The sequence below is a fragment of the Schistocerca cancellata genome, chromosome 11 (assembly GCF_023864275.1).
Source record: "Schistocerca cancellata isolate TAMUIC-IGC-003103 chromosome 11, iqSchCanc2.1, whole genome shotgun sequence".
Lineage (NCBI taxonomy): Eukaryota > Metazoa > Arthropoda > Insecta > Orthoptera > Acrididae > Schistocerca > Schistocerca cancellata.
Window position 1 is genome coordinate 138,582,437 of NC_064636.1, and position 25,430 is coordinate 138,607,866.

The 25,430-nt window shown below is 44.7% G+C and overlaps 1 protein-coding gene across 1 annotated transcript in view; it reads left to right on the top strand.

Annotated features, from left to right (window-relative positions):
- The first annotated feature begins 1,243 nt into the window (after nt 1-1,243).
- Nucleotides 1,244-25,430, top strand: part of LOC126108351 (spidroin-2-like) — a 101,890-nt gene continuing 77,703 nt past the window's right edge. Inside the window, exons 1-2 of the mRNA XM_049913565.1 lie at nt 1,244-1,371; nt 3,709-3,899. Coding sequence (XP_049769522.1) covers nt 1,244-1,371; nt 3,709-3,899 — 319 coding nt within the window. The remainder of the gene's footprint in view (nt 1,372-3,708; nt 3,900-25,430) is intronic.

Here is a 25,430-nt window from a genome sequence, read left to right on the forward strand (position 1 = left end):
GGACAAAACTAGCGAGACCCGTCCCCTTTTCCTTATGCTGATCTGCACAGCTCCAAAGTCTGCTACGCAGCATAACACGCAAGGCGACAAAGTGCTACCAACATACTATGCACAGGCGTGAAATTGACAAACTATTCGAACTTTGTCAGACTGTTTTCATCATGTGTAAGATGATTATTGTGTTAAACACAACACGTAAATATAAAATATAAATGAAAGAAGAAATTTTAATTAGTATGAACTGTACTAAGAAAAACTAATTTCAGCTTATCGAGACAAAATAACTGTTTCAGTAAGACAAAGTACCCCAGATCGTTACGATTTAGCAAAATATTACGCGCATTCGACCACGAAACGGCCTGTGCCAACGTTCAGACCAGCCGTACTGCATTACCGTTGCTGACATAAACAGAAAGTGTGCAAATTTGGGAATGCGTGAAGATTCATAACGTAATTCAGTTAAAAATCATTCGGTGAGACAAGTAAGTCAATTCAATTATTGACAAAAGCGGAAAAAGTAAGCAGTAACAAGTATGAAATTCTACAAGATCCTCATATTTACATCCACAGGCCGCCGGTACAGAATAAAGGTGACAATAAAACGAATTGGGGCGCGAGAATTTTTTAATATTGCTTTGCTGATAGTCTATCTGCCTCCATCGAGATTAGAACCGAAAACAAACCAGATCTCCCTTGCAGTAGCAAACACCTTTCACTACAGTACCAGACAACCCAGGCAAACAGCCTTCTATTATTAGCCCAGATATGATTAAGCCGGCAATTTCGCAATGAAAATTTCAAAATGATCTGCACTTTCTCTTGCATAGAGCTTTCTGGACTCAAAAACAAGAATTTTCTACCTTTATGTCACCGCTTATGTGACACTCATTCGAGATGTTTATCGAAATAACAAGATACTGTAATTAGCGAATAAATTTAGTAGGATAATTCTGCACCATCCCAGGAAATAAACGGCTACATATCTGCCAAACGTATTCTACAATGTTCGAATTCTCCATTAGACTCGCCACAGCCAGAAAACTTTTACTAGCCGAAGGGGGAATGCTCGCACTTCTAAAACGCGGTGGCATTAATACTGGGATCTGAATTACCACGTGTGTAGGCAAATGGATTTTATTTGCATTCCTCTAAAAGTGATTTGGATGGAAAGCGTCGCTACGAGTAATATGCTGATGTATCGACTACAACGAGAGCTCAACTAAAAAGTGAAACCATCGACAAAATGGGCTGGGAAGTACTGCTTCATCCCTATTACAGTCCTCATTTAGCGCCTAGTGGTTTCTATTTGTTTCGTGCACAGAAGGAGGCATTACGTGGGAAGAGGTTCCAGGACAACGAGGACGTGAAAAGGTTTGTGCGAAATTGGTTCAAACATCAAGATAAAGAGTTGTTTGTAGCCGGAATAAAAAGGCTTCTAGCTCATTGGAACAAGTGCATAAATGTTCAACGGGATTATGTTGAAAAGTAGGAAAAGTATTGTTTTGTAGAAATGAAAGCTTTTTTCTCCAGACCCATTTAGTTACTGAATGACCCTCTTACTATCAGACAGTCGAAAGAAAAAGTCGTCTGCAGAATCTCGAATATAGGAAGGACGGATAACTACGAGAACTAAAGTACAAACTGCTGCTAAGAAAAAGGGGTATTAACAGACGAAAAGATAGAGATACTGACAATGCACGGCAAAGAAATATTTTTTATGCGATATAATCATAAATTAACCGTTTTCGTACTTTTTCCCTTACTGGTACTGTGAAAGCTTACTTGTCATCAAATTACATAATTCTATTCCGCCGGGCAGTATGCAACAGGTCTGGACTGAGTCTCCGCACACTCTCCGTCCAGCACGCCTTGCAGGTTCCAATGGTACCGACCGGCCGCCATGTCATCCTCAGACCACAGGCGTCACTGGATGCGGATATGGACTGGCACGTGGTCAGATCACCGTTCTCCCGGCCGTAGGTCAGTTTATGCGACCGGAGCCGCTACTTCTCAGTCTAGTAGCGCCTCAGTTTGCATCACAAGGGCTGAGCGCACCCCGCTTGCCAACAGCGCTCGGCAGACTGGATGGTCACCCATCCGAGTGCTAGCCCAGCCCGACAGCGCTTAACTTCGGTGATCTGACGGGGACCGGTGTTACCACAGCGGCGAGGCCGTTGGTCTGGATTCAGCTTGCGACTGTCGAAACGTGTGACTGCAATGGCTGTGTATTTAGACTTAGAAGCTTGAATTTTCCAGAAGGCCAAGGGACCGCAGAGCTGTGATTGTCAAATAAATTTCAACGTGTCACCTTCAAATGTTTCTGAAGCAGAGGGGCCATAAGAATTGACTTGCGAAACCCTGAAAATGAAGAAATGTAACAAGGTGGAATGACTCATACGGTGAGGGGTGCGTCCTAACGGTGTTGAGGGGAAGCATTTCGGTATACAAGGTGTGCATCTCTGCTTCCGCCGCTTGCCGGTAGCTGGCGACAACGGTAAGCAGCGGTCGAAAGAAAGAGATCGCAGACGTCAGGCAGTTAGCTGGGACCTCGGTCAACATAACCTCATTCAAATGGTTCAAATGGCTCTGAGCATAGAACTTAGAACTTAGAACTACTTAAACCTAACTAACCTAAGGAAACATACACATCCATGCCCGAGCCAGGATTTGAACCTTCGACCATAGCGGTCGCGCGGTTCCAGACTGAAACAAATGGTTCAAATGGCTCTGAGCACTATGGGACTTAACATCTAAGGTCATCAGTCCCCTAGAACTTAGAACTACTTAAACCTAACTAACCTAAGGACATCACACAACACCCAGCCATCAGGAGGCAGAGAAAATCTCCAGACTGAATCGCGTAGAACCGCTGGGGCACTCCGGCCGGCTAACCTGATTCAAACATTAGTCGATTTGTGTCTGAATCATAAAGTTGTACTTAATTGAAAATGTCAGTTTACGAGCCTAATTCTCGTCATTTGCGGGATGTGTTTCTGTTTTGTTTCAGTACGAAGAAAACAGCGTCTGAGTCTCATCGAATGCTCTCAAGAACGTATGTCGAAGACGCCATTAGTGTAAGAAGGTGTCGTGAGTGGTTTCAACGCTTCAAGAACGGTGATTTTAACGTCGTAGACCGGCATAGAGGTGGAAGAGAGAAAGTTTTCGAAGATACAGAATTGGAGACATTGCCGAGTGAAGACTCTCGTCAGACTGAAGAAGAGTTAGCACGATTAGTGCGAGTGACACGCCAAGGCATTTCAAAACGTCTCGAGGCTATGGGCACGATTCAGAAAGAAGGAACTTGGGTCCCGTGTGAGCAGAAAGCAAGAGACGTTCAACGGCTTTTGTGTGTTTGTGAACAGTTCAGAGGCAAAAGCAGATGGGATATCTGCATCGCATTGTGACCGGGGACGAAATATGGGTTCATTACGACATCACCATGATATTTTTTCTATTAGGGTTATCCCGCCCTCGATTGCACGTCGACGGCCAAACCGAGTATTCACGGCTCCAAGATCATGCTCTGCATTTGGTGGGACCAGCTCGGCGTCGTGTACTAGGATGTTTAATTTTGGATCTCAGGTATCGAACGATAACACGTCAGGGCTGAGACCAGGAAGTTAAGAAGTGTCAGTCATCGCACTGGTCGGTCTTATGTCTTGCCTACTTGTTTGACGGTGACGAGTGGTGCAGAAATGCGGCCCACAGCTCTGCAGGCGGCGCAGTCCGGGGCCACGGCGTGGAGCCAAGGCGCGGCCGCTGCCAGGGCGGGGGAGACTCGGGCCGGCGAGGAAGTGGCGGGCAGCAGGCGTGGCAGGGGGCAGCACGGCGCAGGCGATCCAGGGCAGTGGGGGCCTCTGAGCTGCAGGTGGCGTGGCGCAGGAGGTGGGCAAAGAGAGGTACGAGGCCTCCAAGTAAAGAGTAAATAATCGAAAACGTATCGTGATGAAGTCTCTGTTGGCAAAGTTTCCATATTACTTCCACATTTCAATCTCTTGCTGGGTCTGCCAAGAGGACGGTAACCATGAGAAAGACATCGATTAACCAAAGAAACGGTAGGAGTAGTGTAAGAGTTCGAGTGTGGAATATCGGCAGTTTCGACATGGAAGAGATGCTAGAAAACCTGGAGAAAGAATAACAAAGCCTCAGCTCAGATGTAGTGGGCTCAGTGAGAGGAAATGGAAGGAATATAAGGATTTCTGTACTGACAGATGTGGCGTAATGTCAGTAGTATGAAATGGGTAGGACACTGTAGAATAAGGTGGTATGGCACAGAGTGATCTACTTTGGGCAAGTCAATGGTAAGGATGTCCTAATCAGAATCGGAAATATACATGCTTTATGTCACAAGTAGAAGGTGAACAGATCGAGATAGCGTATTATAATATTTAAATCCCTCTCCCCCGCCCACCCATGCGCAATGCGAGTTACGGAAAATTGGTTGGTGTTAGTAGAGTTAATTGGTAATTCAGTATGCGAAGGAATATGATAATCTACTGACAAGTACTATCAGTTAGTCTGGGTTACAGTTCCGCACAAAGTTGGTGCTGTGAATCGTTGCCAGATTAGCTGAGGGGCGTTTGGCAGTAAAGTTCTCTGGTATTGCTGGAAGATCACGCTGACTGATAAAGCAACAAACGCTGAAGAAATGGCCAGGTATATTCTCCACACTTACATAACCTCTCAACAATTACCAATGGTTACTTTCAGTTACAGTTCATCACAGCATGATACGAAAGCTCGTAATGTACATCGCTACCAGTTATCCAGGGAATGTCTGGTTTGTGTAGATGGGTGTGAGCCAGTAATGAATAAAGAGGCGTTTTCCTGTTGGAAGATGGCTTGCCATTGATTTTTCAAGAAAAATTGCAGAAAGAGACAGCTGCATTATTCACAGTTTTGTGCTCGTTCGTGGAGTTCCTGTAGCTTATAGTTCAGCACAACATGATACCCAAAGTAGTTACTGCATATCACAACCAGAGGACCTAAAGAAACGTTGCGTCGTGGAGGTTAGTGACACGGTTATGAGCAATGTGTCGCTGTCCACCCCGAAGATACCGTGCCGTCATTTTGTACGAGACGCTGTGGAAAATGCCAGCTGTATTCTCCACAAGTCTTTGTTTGTGCAAGAAGTGCTGCAGGTTACGATAGGTTACCTTTTCAAAAGTTAGCACATTATATGAGAACCATTATATGAGTACACCAGAATGTGTGGGATTGTGGAGCTCTGTTATCGGGTGTTGAGCAAAGGATTGTCGCCTGCTCGAAGATAGTATCCCAGTGTTGCAGAATGGTCCATATGCGTCGTTTACACTTTTGTTTTCCCTCAACAAATACTCGAGGTTATTTTCGTTTAATACTGTGTATAGTACAGTACCCAAAGCGTATAGGCTCATCAGTGGCTCCTTAGCTGATGTATGTCACATAATGTTTGTCTGTGTGACCCAATAATAACAAAAGGTGTGTTGTCATGTTGGAAGGTCGTGTCCCACGGTTTCTCGTAAGAAACACAGCAGAAAGTGCATACTGTATCTGCACACTTCTTTGTTGCTTCAACAAACAGCAGCGCTCCCCAACAACACGATGCACAAAAATGGTACTGTTTATCAATGCCAGAGTCGCTGAAAAACTCCTGTGATTGCAGAGATGTCAGACCCTGAATTGCTAAAGGGATCATGTCGTGTTAAATTTGTAATAAGCGCTGCAGTAAGGGATGCGTGCATTCTCCACGCCTTTGTATTGCCTCCGCAAACACGAGCAGTTGCTCGTACTTTGGGTTACAGTTCTGCACAACGCGATAACCATAGTTGATACAGTGTTTCATTGCCACAATAGCTGAAGAAGTTTCGAGACTGCAGTACTACCCGACCCAGAAACGAGCAAACAGTAAAGGTGTTTTGTGCTGCTGCAAAGTAGTGTTCTAATGAATTTCCTAGAAATGTTGCAGAAACAGTCAACCGTATCCTCAACACTTGTGAGCCCCTTCAACGAAGACTAATGGACAGCTTAGGCTAAAGTTCAGCGCTATACGACACAGAAAGTTGAAACAGCGCCTCATTTCCAGTTATCTGATGAATGTGAGTGTTTTTGGAACTGTGTGGCACATTAAAGAGTAAAAAGGAGATGACCCCTTGGAAGATCATGTTTCACTGACTTTACAGCCTGCTCTTTCTGCAGGTTTTTTTTCGCAATCTCCACATTTCTGTGTTCCCTCAACAAACACTATGGGTCAAATTACAGTAGAGTTCAACACAATATCATACCTGAAGTTGGTGCTGTACATTAATACCAGATGAGCTGAAGAATGATTCGCATTGTGGAACTGTGTAATCCAGTCGTGAATAAACGAGCATGGCCCTGCTGAAAGGTTCAGATACTATTAATTTTGGAAGAAACACTGCAGAATGAGCCATAACAATTCTCCTCACTTCTGTATTTTCTCATCTGACCCTAGAGTTTTTTTTTTCCCCCAACATGTCCAAACTTGGTACTGTACATCACTGACAGGTGAAGTGAAGAGTGTCTGGGATTGTGGTGCTGTATGATTGCCTCTTTACTCATTAATCATTTTCATGTTGCAAGATCAAGTCCCACAGATAACATAAAAAGCATATCACATATGGCCTGCTTTGCACAGTCATTCATGGTCACTATAAAGTTTACTTTAGTTTATGGTGTCTCACAACACGACAGCCAGACAATGTACTGTACATTACTGCCACACCAGCTTCACAGCATATGGGATTGTGCAACAGTCTCCACTAGCAGATCAGTGGGCCTCCTACCGCTGCAAAATCATATCTCAATCACATCGGAAGCAATACTGCACACAGAGGGCGGCTTTTTTTCTCTCCATTTTTCAGTGTTTTGTCGAAAAACAGTGGGGTGTACTTCAGGTCACAGTTCCCTACAACGTAAAGGCAAAAGGTGGCTCGTACGTCACTGCCAGATGGCTGACATGACGTCCAGTGCTGTGATGCCGTCTGGTCCAGTTCTCACTTAAGTCGTGTTGTCGCACTGGTTGATCACGTTCCGTCGTTTTTCAAGAAACAGTGTAGAAAGAGCTAGCTGTACTCTTCACATTTCGATGTTCCCACAACAGACATTAAAAGTTACCTAGTGTACATTATTCCGTGACATTATACATAAGTGTTGCTTCTAGGAATCCTGCATACTCGCTTCGCTAGACGAACAATCAAACAACTCGTTAATGAGTTTTATTACAACAAGACAAGTAATAATAGTTGACACTGATTTGAGAATTCTTGTAGTGGTTTACACATGACCATCCAGAAGTGCAATTACACAGATAAGTCGCAAGCAAAGGGTGACATACAAGGTAATCAGTGTTACCCAGAGTAGACAAACAAGTCTATGCTGCATAGTGTGGCTGACGTTGAAGCTGCCGTCGAAGGTGTCCGCCACCAGTGGGGCTCGGCGCTCACGTCGTGTCCACGTGGGGGCCGCCGCTGCCGCCTTGTCGTCCTGGAGGGAGGCCGGTCACCTGACCTCCTCTCACAGCCTTCTCTCCTCTGTCGTGTGCGGGCGCTGACTTTACGCCACAACAGTTGGTCGTCACTGTGCATCACTGCCAGATGAGCTGAGCAATTTCTGCAATTGTGGAGCTGTCTGATCGACTAGGTGTGATCCTGCTGGAAGATCATATCCCGCTGCTTTTGTAATAAATGGTGCAGATAGGGATGGCAATAATCTACATATTTATTATAAAAACACTTGAGGTCACCTTAGGTTACAGATCCACGCGAAGTGGTACCACTGCAAGGTCAGATGTGGGACTACGAGGCTGTGAGACTCAGTAATGCGTTAAGGTGCATTGTTGTGTTGGAAGATCATGTTCCATTGTTCTTGCAAGAAGCGCTACAGAAAATACAGTTTTTCTCCACACTTCCTTGTTGCCTCGTAAAACACTAGATGTTTCCATTGGTTCCAGTTCACCACAACATGGTATCCAACGATGGTAACGCATGTCACTGGTGGAAGGACTGGGACGTATGTAGGAGTGTAGCACTGTATAACCCAGTCACTGAATTAAGGGGGGTTCATCACTAAACACGCAGTGTTGATGGCCTCAAAAGGAGTGGATTCTGAGCTGTGATAAAAATTGCTGTTTTGAAGAGCGTGCCGCAGCGCGTAGTGTGAAGCAGTCGCCCTCCGTTTCTGGCGGTGGCGCCGCTGTGGCAGTCGCAGCTTTGGTGTCTCCCTCTGGTGGTAAAGGGGAGAGGTTGCCTGTTCACGTGCATGTAAGGGGCGCTATGAGCTCACCAGTCGGTCAGTTGGTCAGCTGGGTCAGTATGGGGCAGCCAGTGTCTGTCTGTCGTCCGGAGTGCTAGCATGTGTAAGGCCTCCAGTCTGCTCGACTTTGCTCAGGCAATGGTCGTTGGCAGTCGGATCGATGAGTTGGTCGGTCGCGCACTGAGACACGAGATGACTTGTCTGTCTTGAGCGTCGGCGCGTGAGAGCTCGCCACGTGAGTCCAGTGGGCCGCGCCGTATAGCGAGGGGTAGTGGCTTCGCGGCCGACACGAGAGCAGCAGGAGTCAAACCACGGCATCGGTCTGGCCGGTGCGAGCTGCGACGCCGTGAGACGGGAGATCGGCGCGCCTTCCTGCGTCCGTTGAAGCGGCTGGCAGCGGACGGTTCGGGAAAGCGTTTTGGGGGTGCTGCGCCAAGTCTTCGCCAGACATCGCAATTTATTACAAGTTAAGTGATTCGTGATGTGTTGTTTCATTTACTTGTTAAATTCTACTTGTTTTCTTGGTTAGTCTGTCGTCCCCAGCTTGCTCGTCTGTCTCCCGTCCGCATTTGTTAGGCAGTTAGTGTCTGTCTCTCTGTCTGTCTGCCGTACGTTAATAGTTGTCTCTGTCATGTTTGTCGGATTCTGTGTATTAATGAATATATTGCTTGAAGTGTAACGGCCGAATTCCTGAAATATGCTTTTAGTGTAAGACTGCATTTCATGTGTTTTTATTGAAATGGTCATTTTAGTATATAAAGTTGCCACCCTTCCACCGTACGATTCTTTTTTTTAATCAAGTTCTACCTTCGGTGGCAAGATAATCTTTTAATGTGAGTGTTTTGTACCATTTCCATCCGTCCTACGGGGTGCATAGTTTAAGTGCTTCTGTGAGTTGTTAAAATTTTTAGTTTAAAGTAATCTGGTGTGTTGCAGATTTGCACCAGTGTAGTCTTTCAGAGGTTGTTGTGAGCGGTCGTTACTACGGCCCTGTCGAAATGGAGCAGCAAGGTTCTCAGCCCGAAAGTTCATACAGTCAAAAATTTGTTATTTCTGCCTCTGAATAAATTGTAACTTGATATTTAGAGGGTGCTTTCTCATTATAATTTTAAATCTGTTTCTAAAAAAGCCTACAGGAATAAAAATTCCATTTGTTGAAAGAAATTTCATTTGTTTTCATCAGTTACCCACTGGCAACTACGTCCACGCTCACATAGTGTGATTAAATGTGTTAATGTTCTTGATGAATCACTAGTAAATAAAGCAAATACTTAAAAAAAGTTTTGAAAGCAAATTCACGGTTCAGATGCATTCTATTTACTTTACTGTTCCTTGAATCTGTCAGATGTGATTATATTTTCTATTGTGCTGTGTTACAAGCTTAATGCTGGTGTCGTCAGTCACTGTCCATCGAGTTGAGAAGTATATGAGTGCTTCGTCGCGTTTAACGGTGAATGTCATAAAGATGCATTCTTCTGCTGGAAAATAACGTCCTACTTATGTAGGAATTGTAGCATAACACACTTGATACGTCTTGCGGAGTTCAACGACTCCTCATAAAAGACGAGAGATATTTCTTGTTAAGACTTGGAACTCACATTGTATCCCATATGTTACTCCCATGTTGAAGTGTGTCCCTGCGTAGAAAGTGAATGAGGGACTTGTGCTGCTGGAAGATGACGGCTGAAGGATGTTTAAGGCATAGTTGGAGTCTGGCCTGAATGAAACTAGCAAACCTTGTGTGAGCTGAATGAAAGAGATGAATTATCATAGCTTGTAATTGTCCACAATGGAAACTTAAAAATAGGTCCAGTGTTCACTAAGAGTGGAAAGAAGTAATAGCTGGGTGGGTGGAGCTCTGTAATTCAGAAAGTGAGTGAGTAAGGAATGTGTTGCTGGGAGATGACATCCCAGTGAAGTCTAAAGAGCGGCAGCACACCAGGTTGCGCCTATCCTGCCGATTCCGTCTTCCTCGAGCAAACGACCCTGTTTATTTTAGATAACGCTTCCCGACAACGTGATAGTCAAACTTGGTTCTTTATCTCACTGTCTGAAGTGACCTGAGTTTGTAACGCTACCGCCCGCAGCTACGCAGCGTGCCCCAATAGACACTTATAACGTCCCCGCTCGGTTGTACGTTAGCTTTTTAAAGCCTGTACTGTAGTAAGTTCACGGGCTTCACCTTATAAACAAGTATTTTAGTACATAAGTTGACCGCGTGTACCTGAATGGAAGCAAGATCGGACTTATACCCAGTCAGTAACTACAGTGATGCGTCAAGCAAATGTAAAGCACAATTACGCGTTCGCATGGACAAGAAGTACACACAGTAGATACTACCAATGATTAATAATACGGTCGCCAGCCTAATTAGGCATTGAGTGAGTTTTTCCTTGTACATGCGGGTGCATGTACAAGCATAACAACACGTAGTAATATTGCGTTATATGGCAAAGTTTGGAACCGGAAAAATCCACTGAACTAAAGTTTTCTCCTTTTGTACTAATTTGGACGAGCTATAAATACACAACACCACACTGCAATGATTACTACGAACTGCATTTTGTATATTGATCAGACTGAAATCGGGCATAGATTACCCTAGAATTAGCAATTTTGAAAGCACACATACAATGTCACTATTAAGAATGGAAAAACGCTAATACACTTAGGTTTAATATAGAACTTAACTTTGTTGGTCAAATCTGATCAGTATACTTCAGGATTTGAAAGAACAGACAAGAGAAAAGGGGGGGGGGGCTGAAACTGTTATGGTCGTTGTACTGAAACTATTAAGTACTGAAGGTAAATTAACACTCAGAATTGTCAATCTATGGATTACTACTCTTTTGTCTTACTTCTGAATTATTTAACTATCATTCTTTCTGTTTCAAATTAATTAAGTTTCATCACTAACTCAATTCTAAAATTATCTTCCAATTTAGTCATACTTTTGTTCTTTACTAACATTTGCATTAACACACAGAACTTTAAACTTCATTATAACATACACTCCTGGAAATTGAAATAAGAACACCATGAATTCATTGTCCCAGGTAGGGGAAACTTTATTGACACATTCCTGGGGTCAGATACATCACATGATCACACTGACAGAACCACAGGCACATAGACACAGGCAACAGAGCATGCACAATGTCGGCACTAGTACAGTGTATATCCACCTTTCGCAGCAATGCAGGCTGCTATTCTCCCATGGAGACGATCGTAGAGATGCTGGATGTAGTCCTGTGGAACGGCTTGCCATGCCATTTCCGCCGGGCGCCTCAGTTGGACCAGCGTTCGTGCTGGACGTGCAGACCGCGTGAGACGACGCTTCATCCAGTCCCAAACATGCTCAATGGGGGACAGATCCGGAGATCTTGCTGGCCAGGGTAGTTGACTTACACCTTCTAGAGCACGTTGGGTGGCACGGGATACATGCGGACGTGCATTGTCCTGTTGGAACAGCAAGTTCCCTTGCCGGTGTAGGAATGGTAGAACAATGGGATCGATGACAGTTTGGATGTACCGTGCACTATTCAGTGTCCCCTCGACGATCACCAGTGGTGTACGGCCAGTGTAGGAGATCGCTCCCCACACCATGATGCCGGGTGTTGGCCCTGTGCGCCTCGGTCGTATGCAGTCCTGATTGTGGCGCTCACCTGCACGGCGCCAAACACGCATACGACCATCATTGGCACCAAGGCAGAAGCGACTCTCATCGCTGAAGACGACACGTCTCCGTTCGTCCCTCCATTCACGCCTGTCGCGACACCACTGGAGGCGGGCTGCACGATGTTGGGGCGTGAGCGGAAGACGGCCTAACGGTGTGCGGGACCGTAGCCCAGCTTCATGGAGACGGTTGCGAATGGTCCTCGCCGATATCCCAGGAGCAACAGTGTCCCTAATTTGCTGGCAAGTGGCGGTGCGGTCCCCTACGGCACTGCGTAGGATCCTACGGTCTTGGCGTGCATCCGTGCGTCGCTGCAGTCCGGTCCCAGGTCGACGGGCGCGTGCACCTTCCGCCGACCACTGGCGACAACATCAATGTACTGTGGAGACCTCACGCCCCGCGTGTTGAGCAATTCGGCGGTACGTCCACCCGGCCTCCCGCATGCCCACTATACGCCCTCGCTCAAAGTCCGTCAACTGCACATACGGTTCACGTCCACGCTGTCGCGGCATGCTACCAGTGTTAAAGACTGCGATGGAGCTCCGTATGCCACGGCAAACTGGCTGAAACTGACGGCGGCGGTGCACAAATGCTGCGCAGCTAGCGCCATTCGACGGCCAACACCGCGGTTCCTGGTGTGTCCGCTGTGCCGTGCGTGTGATCATTGCTTGTACAGCCCTCTCGCAGTGTCCGGAGCAAGTATGGTGGGTCTGACACACCGGTGTCAATGTGTTCTTTTTTCCATTTCCAGGAGTGTAGATTTGTCTGCTGATGATTCTCATTAACACTAACTTTAAACTTTCAGTTCGGGATACTCGGGTTGCACAACATGCGGTAACGACCCTGTCTAGGTCAGTGATCAGGATAAGTAATTGCTAAGGCAATTCTGGTAAAAGTCACGTTATTATTGAACAGTTAGAAACAGTTTCGACACTGGTCCACACAGATACAATTCTAAAGATGAATTAAATGTTTGACCTGTGAAAGTCGGTGCGGCGGTTGGCGGGGAGCGAGAGAGCGAGAAGCACAGCACACATACAAGCACGGCTAAGGATCTCACTGCATCGGCACTTTCCTTCTTCTTAGCGTCGCAACCTTTCCAATTCAGTGCCTAAGAGTATAGCCATGCCATGTAGTCGTCGGAATCGGCACATCCGAGGCTCAATGGAATCCACTTTTCCTGGATGGCCTCCTCGATCCGGTACGTGTTCCTCAGACCGATGCCCAACTCCGACTGTAATACTGAGCCCGTTGTGCCGAACCGCGCTCGCCTGCCTCCACCTTTTCCCACTCCCCTACAGGTAGGGTATTCACCACAGGTTTTCTACTCAACATATATTAATACCTTTCCTACGTATGGACCAAGCGTATAAATTACAATTTTCACATTTTACAATAGTTTCAACATTAAGTACACTTCCCTTTGATTACAATATTGCTTGAAATCTAACATAAATAATAATATTCATTTCAAAAGTTGCTTACAGTTTCTTTAACATGACACGAAAAGAAAAAGAAATTCAAAACATTGCTTACATTAATTTATCGACATTCAGAAAGAAAAAAAATTATAATATGTACAGTTGTTGTTGTTACAAGTTACATCTGACATGGAGGAGCCATGTAGCACAGTGACACAGATTCGTTGTCTTCCTGGAGAATGACATCACACTTGTGCTGCAGTAACGGAAAAATAATGGTACCTTCTTTGCCAGTTCCCTGCTCCCTAAACAGTTCAGAGGTAATATAAGGTTATCGTTCCGCCGGACATTAAACCCAAAGTTTGTAATGGAGTGTACATGTGAAGTCTCCCACTCGAAGGTCACGTCCTGGTGATGTGAAGAGTGTGAGAAGAGGTATGACGTGTCGCCGAACCTTTGGTCAGCCCTCAACGCACACGTGGGGTAACGTAACGTTACAGGTCTGTCAGTCATGTTATGTACTATCGGCCCTGCATGATAGTGCCGCTTAGTAACTTCTACGAAAGTAGAGGTTTGTTGTGGAGTACGCGAGTAAATTTGCGATTTCCATCTTGAAGTACACGATCCAGTGAGGAGAGGTAAGGCCAAAGAGGAGGTGGATTATCCAGCATGCTTCAGTTGCCTGTTACGAATCATCTTTGGTGGCAGTTTGGCACAACACGATATGCGAATGTGCCCCTGTGTGTCATGGCAGGGTGAGGTGAGGTGAGGTATTTTAGCGGTAGTGGAGCTATTTATCGCAGTGTGCGAAGTGCGTAGTCTTGCTGGGACATAACGTAATTCCAGAGTCGCAGGGACAGCAGAAGGTAGAGATGGTTATAGCCATCGCCCTTCAGTTTACCGGCAACGAACCGAAATGATTATTTTAAGTCATAAATCCCCCAGACATGAAACACAGGGTGGGTAATGTACGCTTCTGCCATCGATGCTGAGCTACACGTGGTGGGATGGAGCTGTGCAACTGTTGTGGTGAGTAACGAAACTTTGCCCCACTGTGGAATCGGACACCTCTAATGCGTCAGTGTGGCGACACGACACGGAGATTGGACCCTGGACTCTGCTGCGTTAACAGACCCTGGGGCTTCTGCCACGTTACGGTGAGCTACGCGGCTGGACCTGCGAGGCGACGTGACGAGCGCCGCTGCAGGCAGTGCTGTGCGACGCGCAGAATAGCAAGTGCGGCGTTGTCGTCCTGGAAAGTCACGCCCGGCTGGTGCGTCTGCCGCAGCCGCCGGCCTCCCCCCTCCCCCCCTCCCTCTGCCGCCGCCACCTGCTGGCTATCGAGAATGAGCGTATAGTGGCCATATCGTCAGCAGGTCACGCTTCTCGAGAACAAGAATAAAGAATACCTTTGCCGAGGTGCCCCTCCTACTCCACACAGGCCACAATGAATTCCATTGACCATTACAGGAGAGTTAACAAATCAAATAAACATATAAAGATACCAGTCAGATTGGCAAGGCGATCTGCATATTGCAGTTCCCCAGAACTTAATATTCAGTATGGTCCAGTCGTGCCACAAGATATGGCCGCACTCATCTTGTGGGAACACCACTGTAATTAGCCGAATGCACCCTACATATTATCGTGTTCGTTCGAGAATCCCTAGAGGTTTCTTTACATTGTAGTACACCACAACAGCACTGGTACCGTGTTTCAACGAAATGAGGTAAGCAACACCTTAAAGACCAATGGTGTATAACTGAGTAATCGGGTGAGGGGTGGTGCCCCATTGCTTCAGAGTGTTCAAATGGCTCTGAGCACTATGGGACTTAATATCTGAGGACATCAGTCGCCTAGAACTTAGAACTAATTAAACCTAACTAACCTAAGGACATCACATTCATCCATGCCCGAGGCAGGATTCGAACCTGTGACCATAGCAGCAGCACGGTTCCGGACAGAAGTGCTTCGAACCGCTCGGCCACAATGGAGGGCTGGTGTCCCATTGAAAGTTCACATTTCACAAATGTAGGGAGGGTAGCTAGCTACACAGGTGGGATGTATGTCCCATAACTGAATATTCTTCCAAGTATACCAAAGTCTCTTTTTGGTAAACATTCCTTTGAATATAGCACATGTTATGGGCCCTCTACGTCAAAGCTAGAAACACTTAAGAAGATTTGAAGCTTTTTAGATGAGCAATGAATCATCGTACTGCTGGTACTGAACGCCTAGTTCCTGTTGTGGGAGCAGCAGCGGAAAAAGCTGTATATATGCTGCACCCTGGTGCTTTGTGTAAAGACATTCGAGAAGAATTTTAGTTGATGCTACACTACAACTTGTTGACCTAATTTTTTCCTGTATTGTACAGCCTGGTGAGCTAAGGGACAACTTGCAGTGCTGCACAGTACAGTCACAGAGTGAGGGCGTGGTCCTGTTGAAAGTGCGTGTCTCGTTGAAAGTATATGATTCGCAGTTATGCAGGCACGTGGTGTACAGTATCATAAAATTCTTTGGGACGTATTAACTAGTGTAGGGCCTGTATGCCATTGGTAATGAACTTTAGGATAATTTATAAGAGTGGAGCCTGTTAGGACGTTTGGGAGTAGTGTTGCATTGTCTTGCTAAAACACTAATGTTGCGGTAAAAGCAGCGGAAGGGGCTGGATGTACAGCACTCACTTTTGCATTACTGTAGGACTGTTGGTGGTTCATAGTGGTTCACCTCACTGGTATTGGCAACCGACTGCCCAGTCGACTGTTTTATCGTTCCGGATGTTTTTCTCAGGAGAGTGACACAAACAGAAGGAACTGGTCTGGTATCTGTCTCGTTATCAGGTACACGAATGTTTCACAGTGACTCTCGGGATCCGAGTGGCCAAAGTTGATGTGGGGCAACCGATTGGGAAGTCTCTGAGTGTCACGTCGCTTGTATGAATGCCTGCACTGGGTCTCTGCGTTTGAGCGCTTACACTGACTCTTTTCTTCAAGGGTAGGCTGCCAGACAAAATTATTGTTCAGTTGGAACAATACTACGAGATGCCAACAGAAGTGATAGCCACGATCTTCTTGTCTGAATCAGAAGGCCAGTGTGGGCTATCTTCTGTCGTCAGACGACACACCTGGGCATCAGCTTCACCCTCCAGGGCGAGATTCACTGGGCAGGTATCGCGACCCCCGCTTCTCAGACACTTCACACAGCTTTCAACGCTCCATATTTAGAGCAGTCAGGGAAATTATAAAGCCCACTTAGGGCACCATGCACACGTTGACTTGTTGTGGAAGTGACTGCGCAGACGAGTTCAGGGCCCAAATGAGTCATCCATCCTGCGTGGACATCAGTATCGACACTGAATTTTGTGGGGAAGTAAGACACGGGAACTGGGTTGTCTGTAGTGCTATAAGGGGGCGATCAAAAAGTTTCCATTGGAAGGCCGCACAGTCCAGGAACGGTGTGCCACTCAGTGTGTGTAGTCCCCTCTCCAGGTTGGAGATCCCCGTCTGGTGGAACACTTTGTCCTCAGCTGTCTGCTGCACGCTCTCGTCCCACGGGAATCGTCGGCCTTTTTAAGGGACCGAAGCCGTGACAGTCGCGTGGGGAGGCGTCGGGGCTGCAGGGCGGCTGCTCGGCCGCCTCCCACTCGCGTGGGCGTGACTCCCGCGACGCGGCCCCGTGCGTCGCTTGAAGCGGCACCCCCTCCCCCCCACCCCCTGAAAGACAGTGGTCTCGGGCACACGGACTGCCCCGCACTCGTCCTTCAGTCTCCCGTCGCTGTCTGCCGGTGTTTGTCCTCCGGCAGCAGAGGGGTGGAAAAACGAGCCCGTTTGTCACGTTTGGACGTACTTGCTAATGATGGCGTCACAGTTGGCGTTTTGCACTTGCCGCACGCACGTAGAAAAGACACGAATGTTTCACTCATTTCACACTTTACAAGCCATTTCTGAAAATTTACATTTTCAGTTGCATCTTTCTCTAAATCTCAGGAACCACTTGGACCAGACTATTCAGATTTTCAGATAGTTGCAACATACATATACCGAGTCTGCAGAACTAACATAGAAACAGTTAAAATTCTTTTGGACAGAGTCGCAAATATTACGCGACATTCAACCGTATAGTCAGAATATTTTACTTGCCAAACTAGCGACTGAAATGCAGTCACTTGTGTCCAGTACACTAAGGACATGTAAAAGTTGCATGTTCGTTGCTGCAGTGGCTTCAGATATACAAGGAAACCTCAAGAACAAAGTCTCACACTGACAACAGAGGGCACTGCAAGCCCACTGAAGGCCTCTCCGGGAGGGAGGATCCGTCTGATGACGCGACGGAGGCAACATGTGGGACACTACGGAAAAGATAAAGGATGCAGTTGCGGCGTGACAGGCAACACAGGTTTCGAAGTGTTGGACTCAAATAAGACAGAAGCGGTACACATTTCTGCGAAATATCTAAAATCATTGGCCAAGTTGCCTAGGAAAGGATATTCAAGTAGGTTTGCAGAAGAAGTTTCGAGTTAGCAGACAAAACTAAACATCAGCAACAAAAGTCTTTTTCACTGTGTTTTGAAATGATTTGTGATTATCTCGAAGAGCACCGTACAATGAACAGCCAATACTACTCGGATTTCCTTTTAAACAAGGTGAAGCCAGCCATGGGAGTCAGATGTCGTGGATCTAAGAGGAGAGATGTGATTCTCCAACATGACAACGCGCGTCCTCATATTGCTCAACTAACCCGTGAAACCATCGACGAAATGGCCTGGGAAGTACTGCTTCATCCTCCTAACAGCACTGATTTAGCTCCTAGTGATTCCTATTTGTTTGGTGCACTGAAGGAGGCATGACGTGGCAAGAGGTTCCAGGACAACGAGGACGTGAAAACGTTTTGTGCGAAATTGGTTCAAACATCAAGATAAAGAGTTTTCTGCAGCTGGAATAAAAACGTTTGTAGCCTATTGGAACAAGTGCATAAATGTTCAAGTGGATTGTGTTGGAAAGTAGAAAAAGTATTGTTTTGTAGAAATGAACGCTTTTTCTCCATGCCAATTTAGCTATTGAATGACCCTCTTACTATTAGACATTCGAAAGAAAAATTCGTCTGTAGAATCTCGAATATAGGAAGGACGGACAACTACGAGAAGTAAACTACACACCGCTTAGCACCTCATGACTGAAAAGAATAACGTACCGAAGAACAGAAAAGAAATTTGAGGGTCTGTTCGATAACAATCAGTTGGCTTTAGGAAAGGTAAAGGCGCCAGAGAGGTAGTTATGACGTTGCGCTCGATAACGGAAGTGAGACTTACAAACAACCGAGACACGCTTATAGTATCTGTCGACATAGGAAAAGGAATCTGCAGTCTAAAATGGTACAAATTTTTGGAAATTCTCAGGAAAACAGGTCTAATCTTTACGGGGGGGAAACGAGTGATATGGTATAAAGTCAAGAATCAAAGGTGAAAAAATAAAAAAGAAAAGCCAAGAACGAAGCGCTCGGAATGCAAAGAGTACAAGACGGGGATGCGGACTTTCGCTCCTAATATTGAATCAATACAGCGGAGAAACAATGACTGAAATCAAAGAAAAGTCTAGGAGTGGGATTTAAATTCAAGGTGGAACGATATCGATGATAAGGTTCGCTGATGTCATTGCTCTCGCGAGTGAAGATGAGATACAATCGCAGGATCTGTTGAACAAAATAAGCAGCCTATTCAATCCAGAATCTAGACTGAGAGTAAAGCAAAGACAGAGGGAACAGGTGAAGGGTATAGAAATGACATTAGGAGGAAAGTTGGGATCAAAATTGGGGACCTCGAAGTTGACGGTATGAAGTAATTCTGATATCTTCGAAGCAAAAATAATAACGAAGGAAGGAAACAAAGGCGAATATGAATACAATCTAGTGCGGATGAGAAAGGGGAATTCTTGATCGAAAGCAGTCTTTTAGTGCCAATCACCAGTCTTAATTTGAGAAAAGATTTTTCGAGTATGTACGTCAGCATTGCGTGCGAGCGTGATACGCACTGTGGGGCAGCCGGAACAGGGGGGAGGCGAGACCTGCCGTGGGCGGCAGTCAGCAGTCAGGCTCGGGGAAGACCCGGCACCGCCCACGCTCTTGCCTCTCAAACATCACGAGGGGGAAAGTTAGAGCGCTCAGTATTCGAACACAGAGAAGAGCATATTTTCACAAAAATATTACTCCTCTGCGCTACAGTAATGGATTTATAAATTTTCAACACATCGAACTTAAATTAAAAAAAACCGCCTATCGTGCAGTGAAACGTCTTAAATCCGCCCGCTTGAATTTTTTGTGAGAAAGTTCTCTCTGGAGGGGTGGTCTTGTTAACGGATGGTAAAGATAAAATGCGAAGCTGAACTCAATTGTTTAAACAATATTATGACAACAGCTGCTCTAGTGAAATCCAAGCCCTTACACTGTATTAATAGCCGTAATAACGATGATGCAGTGCAGTGCAGAAACCGCGAGGCTCTCCCCTAACCGTTATGCTCAACTGCAAAGCTCTGCTGTCCGGTTCACAGCATAACGTGCTAGGAGACACAACGCCACCAACATTGTCCATTACGTGTGTACCTCGTTGGCAAAACAGCAGACTCCGAGCGTTTTACTGCGACATGAGGTAGGTCCCGCCGACAGATCTTAAAAACTGTACTGTGTTTTTTTTTCCCCAAAACAATTTCGGCTATTCACAACCGACACGTAGTCTCCTCCATCCCTTTTATCGTAGCTTCGGTGAACGAAGCCTGCAGTAAGAATTGCGACGTTGCAGTTTTCAGCACATTACTCAGGAGTATGGAAAGGTGTCTACACGAAACGTTGCTCACGCGACACAGACGACAGGAGGCAAATCCGCTGAATAGGTTAGGCGTCCACTACACGCAGCAGGCGGCTACACGGGTAGCAGGGGCTGTGAGGCGTGGACTGGGCGGTTTTCTTAGGATAGAGGGTATCGGGAAAACGCAAGAAGGGCTTCAGTTATAAAAGGGTACAGGCCGAACACAGGAAGAACTTAGATACAGGAACCATCGTAATAACAGATGTAAACTGTCGTAGCTGTGTTGGGAAAGTATCAGAGCTACAAGAGCTAATAGAAAGCACTGATGCTCAGGAAAGCTGGCTAAAGCCGGAGATAAGTTCAGACGCAATCATTGCGAAAAACCTAACAGCGTTTGTGATATTATTGGATTTAAGACATTTTGCATATGAGAAAAGGACAGCCATCGAGCTGTAGTTTGTAATGATACTAAGCATGACAACGCGAGGGTAAAGAAACGAAATGTGTTTATAACGTGCGCCTATACCAAAACGCGCGGCCAGCGTTTAAAAGGTACTTTTAAACACTATGACTCGCTGGGCGCAGATACTTAAAATCATTTGCCGCAGCGCTTGATAGCAAGAAGCTGCGAAACAGAAGAAAGAACAATTTATTATTTGTTAGGAAAATTCTAGAGTCTTTATAGTTAGTTGTACTTCTGGTCACCGATATGTTAACATGTTGTGTAGCACCGCTACAAGTTATATTTCATTTAGTGCGAAAAACCACGTTATCACCAACAAAAAAGAGACGCTTTTGTAAACCTTGTGACGATAAAAAATACTTACGCGCTAGCCAGGACATTTAATTTTTACAAAATATCACACATACAAAAGCAGCGATTGTTGGACTGCTCCATGTAGGAGAAGAACATAAAAATGTAAGTTTAGTATTCATTGTAAATTTGTTAATGTTTATAGTTTAACGCCTTTGTTCTTTGAGAATATATTGTTGCTTCACTGTACAGAAAATCTATGCTTATTCTTTTCCTTAAATTAACCACAAATAATGTTTATGTTTAAATGAACTTTGTTACATGTTCGCTCGTTATCGCGGTGTCTCGATTGTTTTTGGGAGTCCATTAATGTGTTCAATTTCCGATCTGAAAACTTTTTTTTACAAAATTTCACTGTTTTGCATTCATTTCCAATTATTTTTTATATTATCCAAATAGGTCCCTTAGGTAATTTCATTGAAGAGTCTGATTGCGTGAAAGCAATCCGCGTTAAGAGGTCATTTGAGAAACTATTTTCGCGCAATCAATCCGTACGTCTCCTGGACACAATCGAGAACCGACGCATCGTCGATCATTCATTAATTTTTCTCTCTTTCCAAGTCGTACCAAAAAACGGCCAAGGAGAACTGCCGAGAGTACGCAGTCTAGTGTTAAAGGTTGCATTCTTTATCTTGTCGGCAAACATTGCCATAAATTATCACCATCAATGTTATATTTGGTTAAATGTGAAAAGCAAAACCTTTTAACGCTAGATGTGGCACCCGAACAGGGACATGGCTAAAAACACTAATTTGTTCTTTTTATTTTCATGCTACCATCTGGAGAAAATTGGAAGCCAAAACCAGTGATAAAAAAAAAGGACGCATATGCAGAAAATCGCAGTAAGAATCCACAACAACAATAAATAGTAGCGCGCAAGACAACTAATGTGAGTACGATTTTTCATTACGTTTGAAGCTTTGCGTACCGAGCATTCAGTTGACTCGTGACATTCACTCTCTACGCTTTTTTCCTTTTCCTCAAGCAATTTAATTTCCAAATTTCTGTTTCCTTTTGCTATCAGATCCGCCTCTATCACGTCATTTCGCTTACAATAGTTAGAAATAGTTAGCAAGAATTTCCATTATTGTGCATTTTAGTGAATCACAATGGCCGCTATCTGTGCCAGTTTCAGTGCTCTATAAGTGTTTTTCATTTATTTTATCACTCCCGTTGCCATATTGGCATTTTCGTGTGTCAGAGTTTCAATTGTTTATAACGCGCAAGCAATATCTGAGAAATCAGGACGCGAAATCCTTGGCGCACCTGACAAGTGAAAATCATAATTTTAAAAAAATTATCTTTTCTAGCTCGTGCAGTGTAACTACTTTAAATTTACGATGGCTGACGAGCAAACAAGGCAACTTAGACCGCGCGCGGGTGTAAACAAACCTGAATCTCGTAGTGAGGGAACAACAGACGACGAAGCGACACGTGAGCTGTCGGCGCCACAGACCGCGTCGCAGTCACGTGAATGCTCGCTGTCAGATATACTAAAATTGTTTGGTGATATGAAAACCAGTTTTGCAGCAAACATGGCACAGCTTACAAACAAGAGTGATAACATTGAAGCTCACATGGGTAATCTTGACACTCGAATGGGATAGTTAACAAACCAAAGTGACAATATTGAAACGCAAATCAGTCAGTTAGCAAATCAAAGTGACAGCAGGTTCAACAGTTTAGAATCAAGGATAGAGGACACTCAGGTGCGAATGAACAATATAAATTCTGTTATTACCGACATCCAAGCACAAATCAAAAATTCGAATGACACCATGGAGGAAAAAATTAAATCCATAACCACTGCTTACGCAAGCGAGCTAAACGCAAGCGTACACGCAAAAATTGATAGTGTTCTTTCGATGGTGGAATCCGCCGAGACCAGTATTGGTAGCAAGTTCACAGATATGCAGGCCCAAATAGATGTGTGTAAATCAACTGCGAGTGACTCTTTGAAACATTACAGTGATGTTTCAAACAGAGTAAGCCAATTGACAGAAGGTGTCAACCACGTTGGCGAGCGAGTTGAAGAACTTGCTCAGCAAATATCCGATGTCAATATTGACAAAAAGATCGCAGATGTCAACACCACTATAGGCAATACACTTAATAGGGAATTTGAAGAATGGATGCAATCCAAAGAACAGTACATTGTCAGCAAGGTACACGCTGAACTAAAGGGTACGGTTAAATCTGCTACAGCAGAAATCTTAACCGCTCCCTGTACTGCTGGTGACACTTTAACCAGTGAATTAGGTAAAATCAGACGAGCATTTAGCCACGATCTTCCGGAATGGAAACGTCAGCTAAGCAATGTTATAGATCAACTGAAACGACAAGTTACGGAATTGCAAGGTGAGAATCAAAGTGAGCATTCGCTACCGCCAGAACACGATAATCGTCAATATCCCTAGTGTCAGGTACAATTCTCACCAACAGTAAATAATACGCGTGGCGAAACTTCCACGTCACGTAGTCATGCCGATCAACTAACACTCGTTGAACTAATGCGAGACGAGAGTGTGCTAAAACACAGAGTTTTTCAGCCTTTTATACCTGAAAAACGAAATATACATCACATGGTATTTCTAAAATCATTCACAGGTGCTTTTCCAGAATCATGGAACGACAGGCAGCGGATACAGTTCATCTTAGGCTATGTACACGGTGAAGGATCAATTTGGGGTACAGAAATAATAGACTAATGTCACACCTATGCAGATTTTGAAAAGAATTTTTTGAATAAATTCTGGAGTTCAGGTATACAACAAAGACTCCGAAAGGAGGTTTACAATGCCGAACCTTTCAACACCAAAGGAGGAGGTTTGAGACGTTATTTTGAAAAATATCTACGTAAAATTCAGTATTGGGACACGCCCATTTCAACCAAAGATGTAATCATGATCTTAAAGTCATAACTTCCTGTGTCAATAAGTGAAAAACTTCTTCACTCACATTAATTAGACCTAGAAGCCTTTCTTTCTGTTCTTGACAATTTGGGTATGATCTATGAGGATGTGCGTGCGAGCGCGCGGAATAATTATAATAATGGACCGCCCGATCCGCAGCAGCACATAACAAGTTGCGTCAATGGAATGTCGTATCAACATAACATGGAACACCAAACGCTCAGACTTACGGCAATCATAACAGTTTCAACCGCCGTAATGGAAAACAATATAACAAATATCCACACCAGAATAGATACAATCCGCTTTATCGAAACACGCAGCAACAATACGGTAATTCAGCGATAAATCACAACGGTAATTACCAGTACCAGAACAACAAGACGAATAATGGAAATCCTCACAAGCGAAAGACATGGAACAATTATAATAGACCACAACAGTACAGTCAGCCGAGTCACTTCACTCCCTCTCAGCAAATGAATTTTTCACAGCCGAAAAATGCGACATTTTCTCACCAGCCCAACAAACAGTTCAGCCATAGTCAGGACAATTCGTCGCATGCTTTTCCTGACACCGCTGGTCATAATAGCCAAGGAAATCCGACCATTTTTTGCACACAGGCGAACCAAGCACCAAACGCGGGGTCAAATAACACGCAATCAAGAGATGCACAAGTCGTATGGGATACGAACGCAAATTTTCGACCTGGTATGTCACAAAATACTAATCAAGTAAAGTAATCGGTGTCTCGATTGTATTTGGGAGACCATTAATGTGTTCAATTTCCGATCTGACAACTTTTTTGACAAAATTTAACTGTTTTTGATTCATTTCCAATTCTTTTTATTATTCAAATAGTTCCCTTAGGTAATTTCATTGAAGAGTCTGATTGCGTGAAAGCAATCCGGGTTAAGAGGTCATTTGAGAAACTATTTTCGCGCAATCAATCTGTACGTCTCCTGAACACAATCGAGAACCGACGCATCGGCGATCATTCATTAATTTTTCTCTCTTTCCCTGTCGTACCAAAAAACGGCCAAGGAGAACTGCCGTGAGTACGCAGTCTAGTGTTAAAGGTTGCATTCTTTATCTTGTCGGCAAATATTGCCATAAATTATCATCATCAATGTTATATTTGGTTAAAAATGAAAAGCAAAACCTTTTAACGCTAGACGTTCCGAATGGATAGGCTAAACACGGTTGGCGGTGGCGTGTTTGTTGCTGTCAGAAGTAGTTTATCTTGTCGCGAAATTGAAGTAGATACTTCCTGTGAGTAAGTATGGGCAGAGGTCACTGTTGGCAACCGGAATTAAATAATAATTGAAATCAAACTCAAACTGCATAATCTGAATTGGGAGGTCGGCAAAAATATCCAAAGACGTACCCGACTCATACCATTGCAGTCGGTGGTGACTTCAATTTAACCTCGATATGATAGCGATAATACGTGATAAATTCCGGATGTAGGCTTAAAATAAATCGTCAAAAAGTGTGCTAAACGCATTCTCTGAAAATTATTTCGAGCAGTTAGTTCATGAGCCCATTCCAATAATAA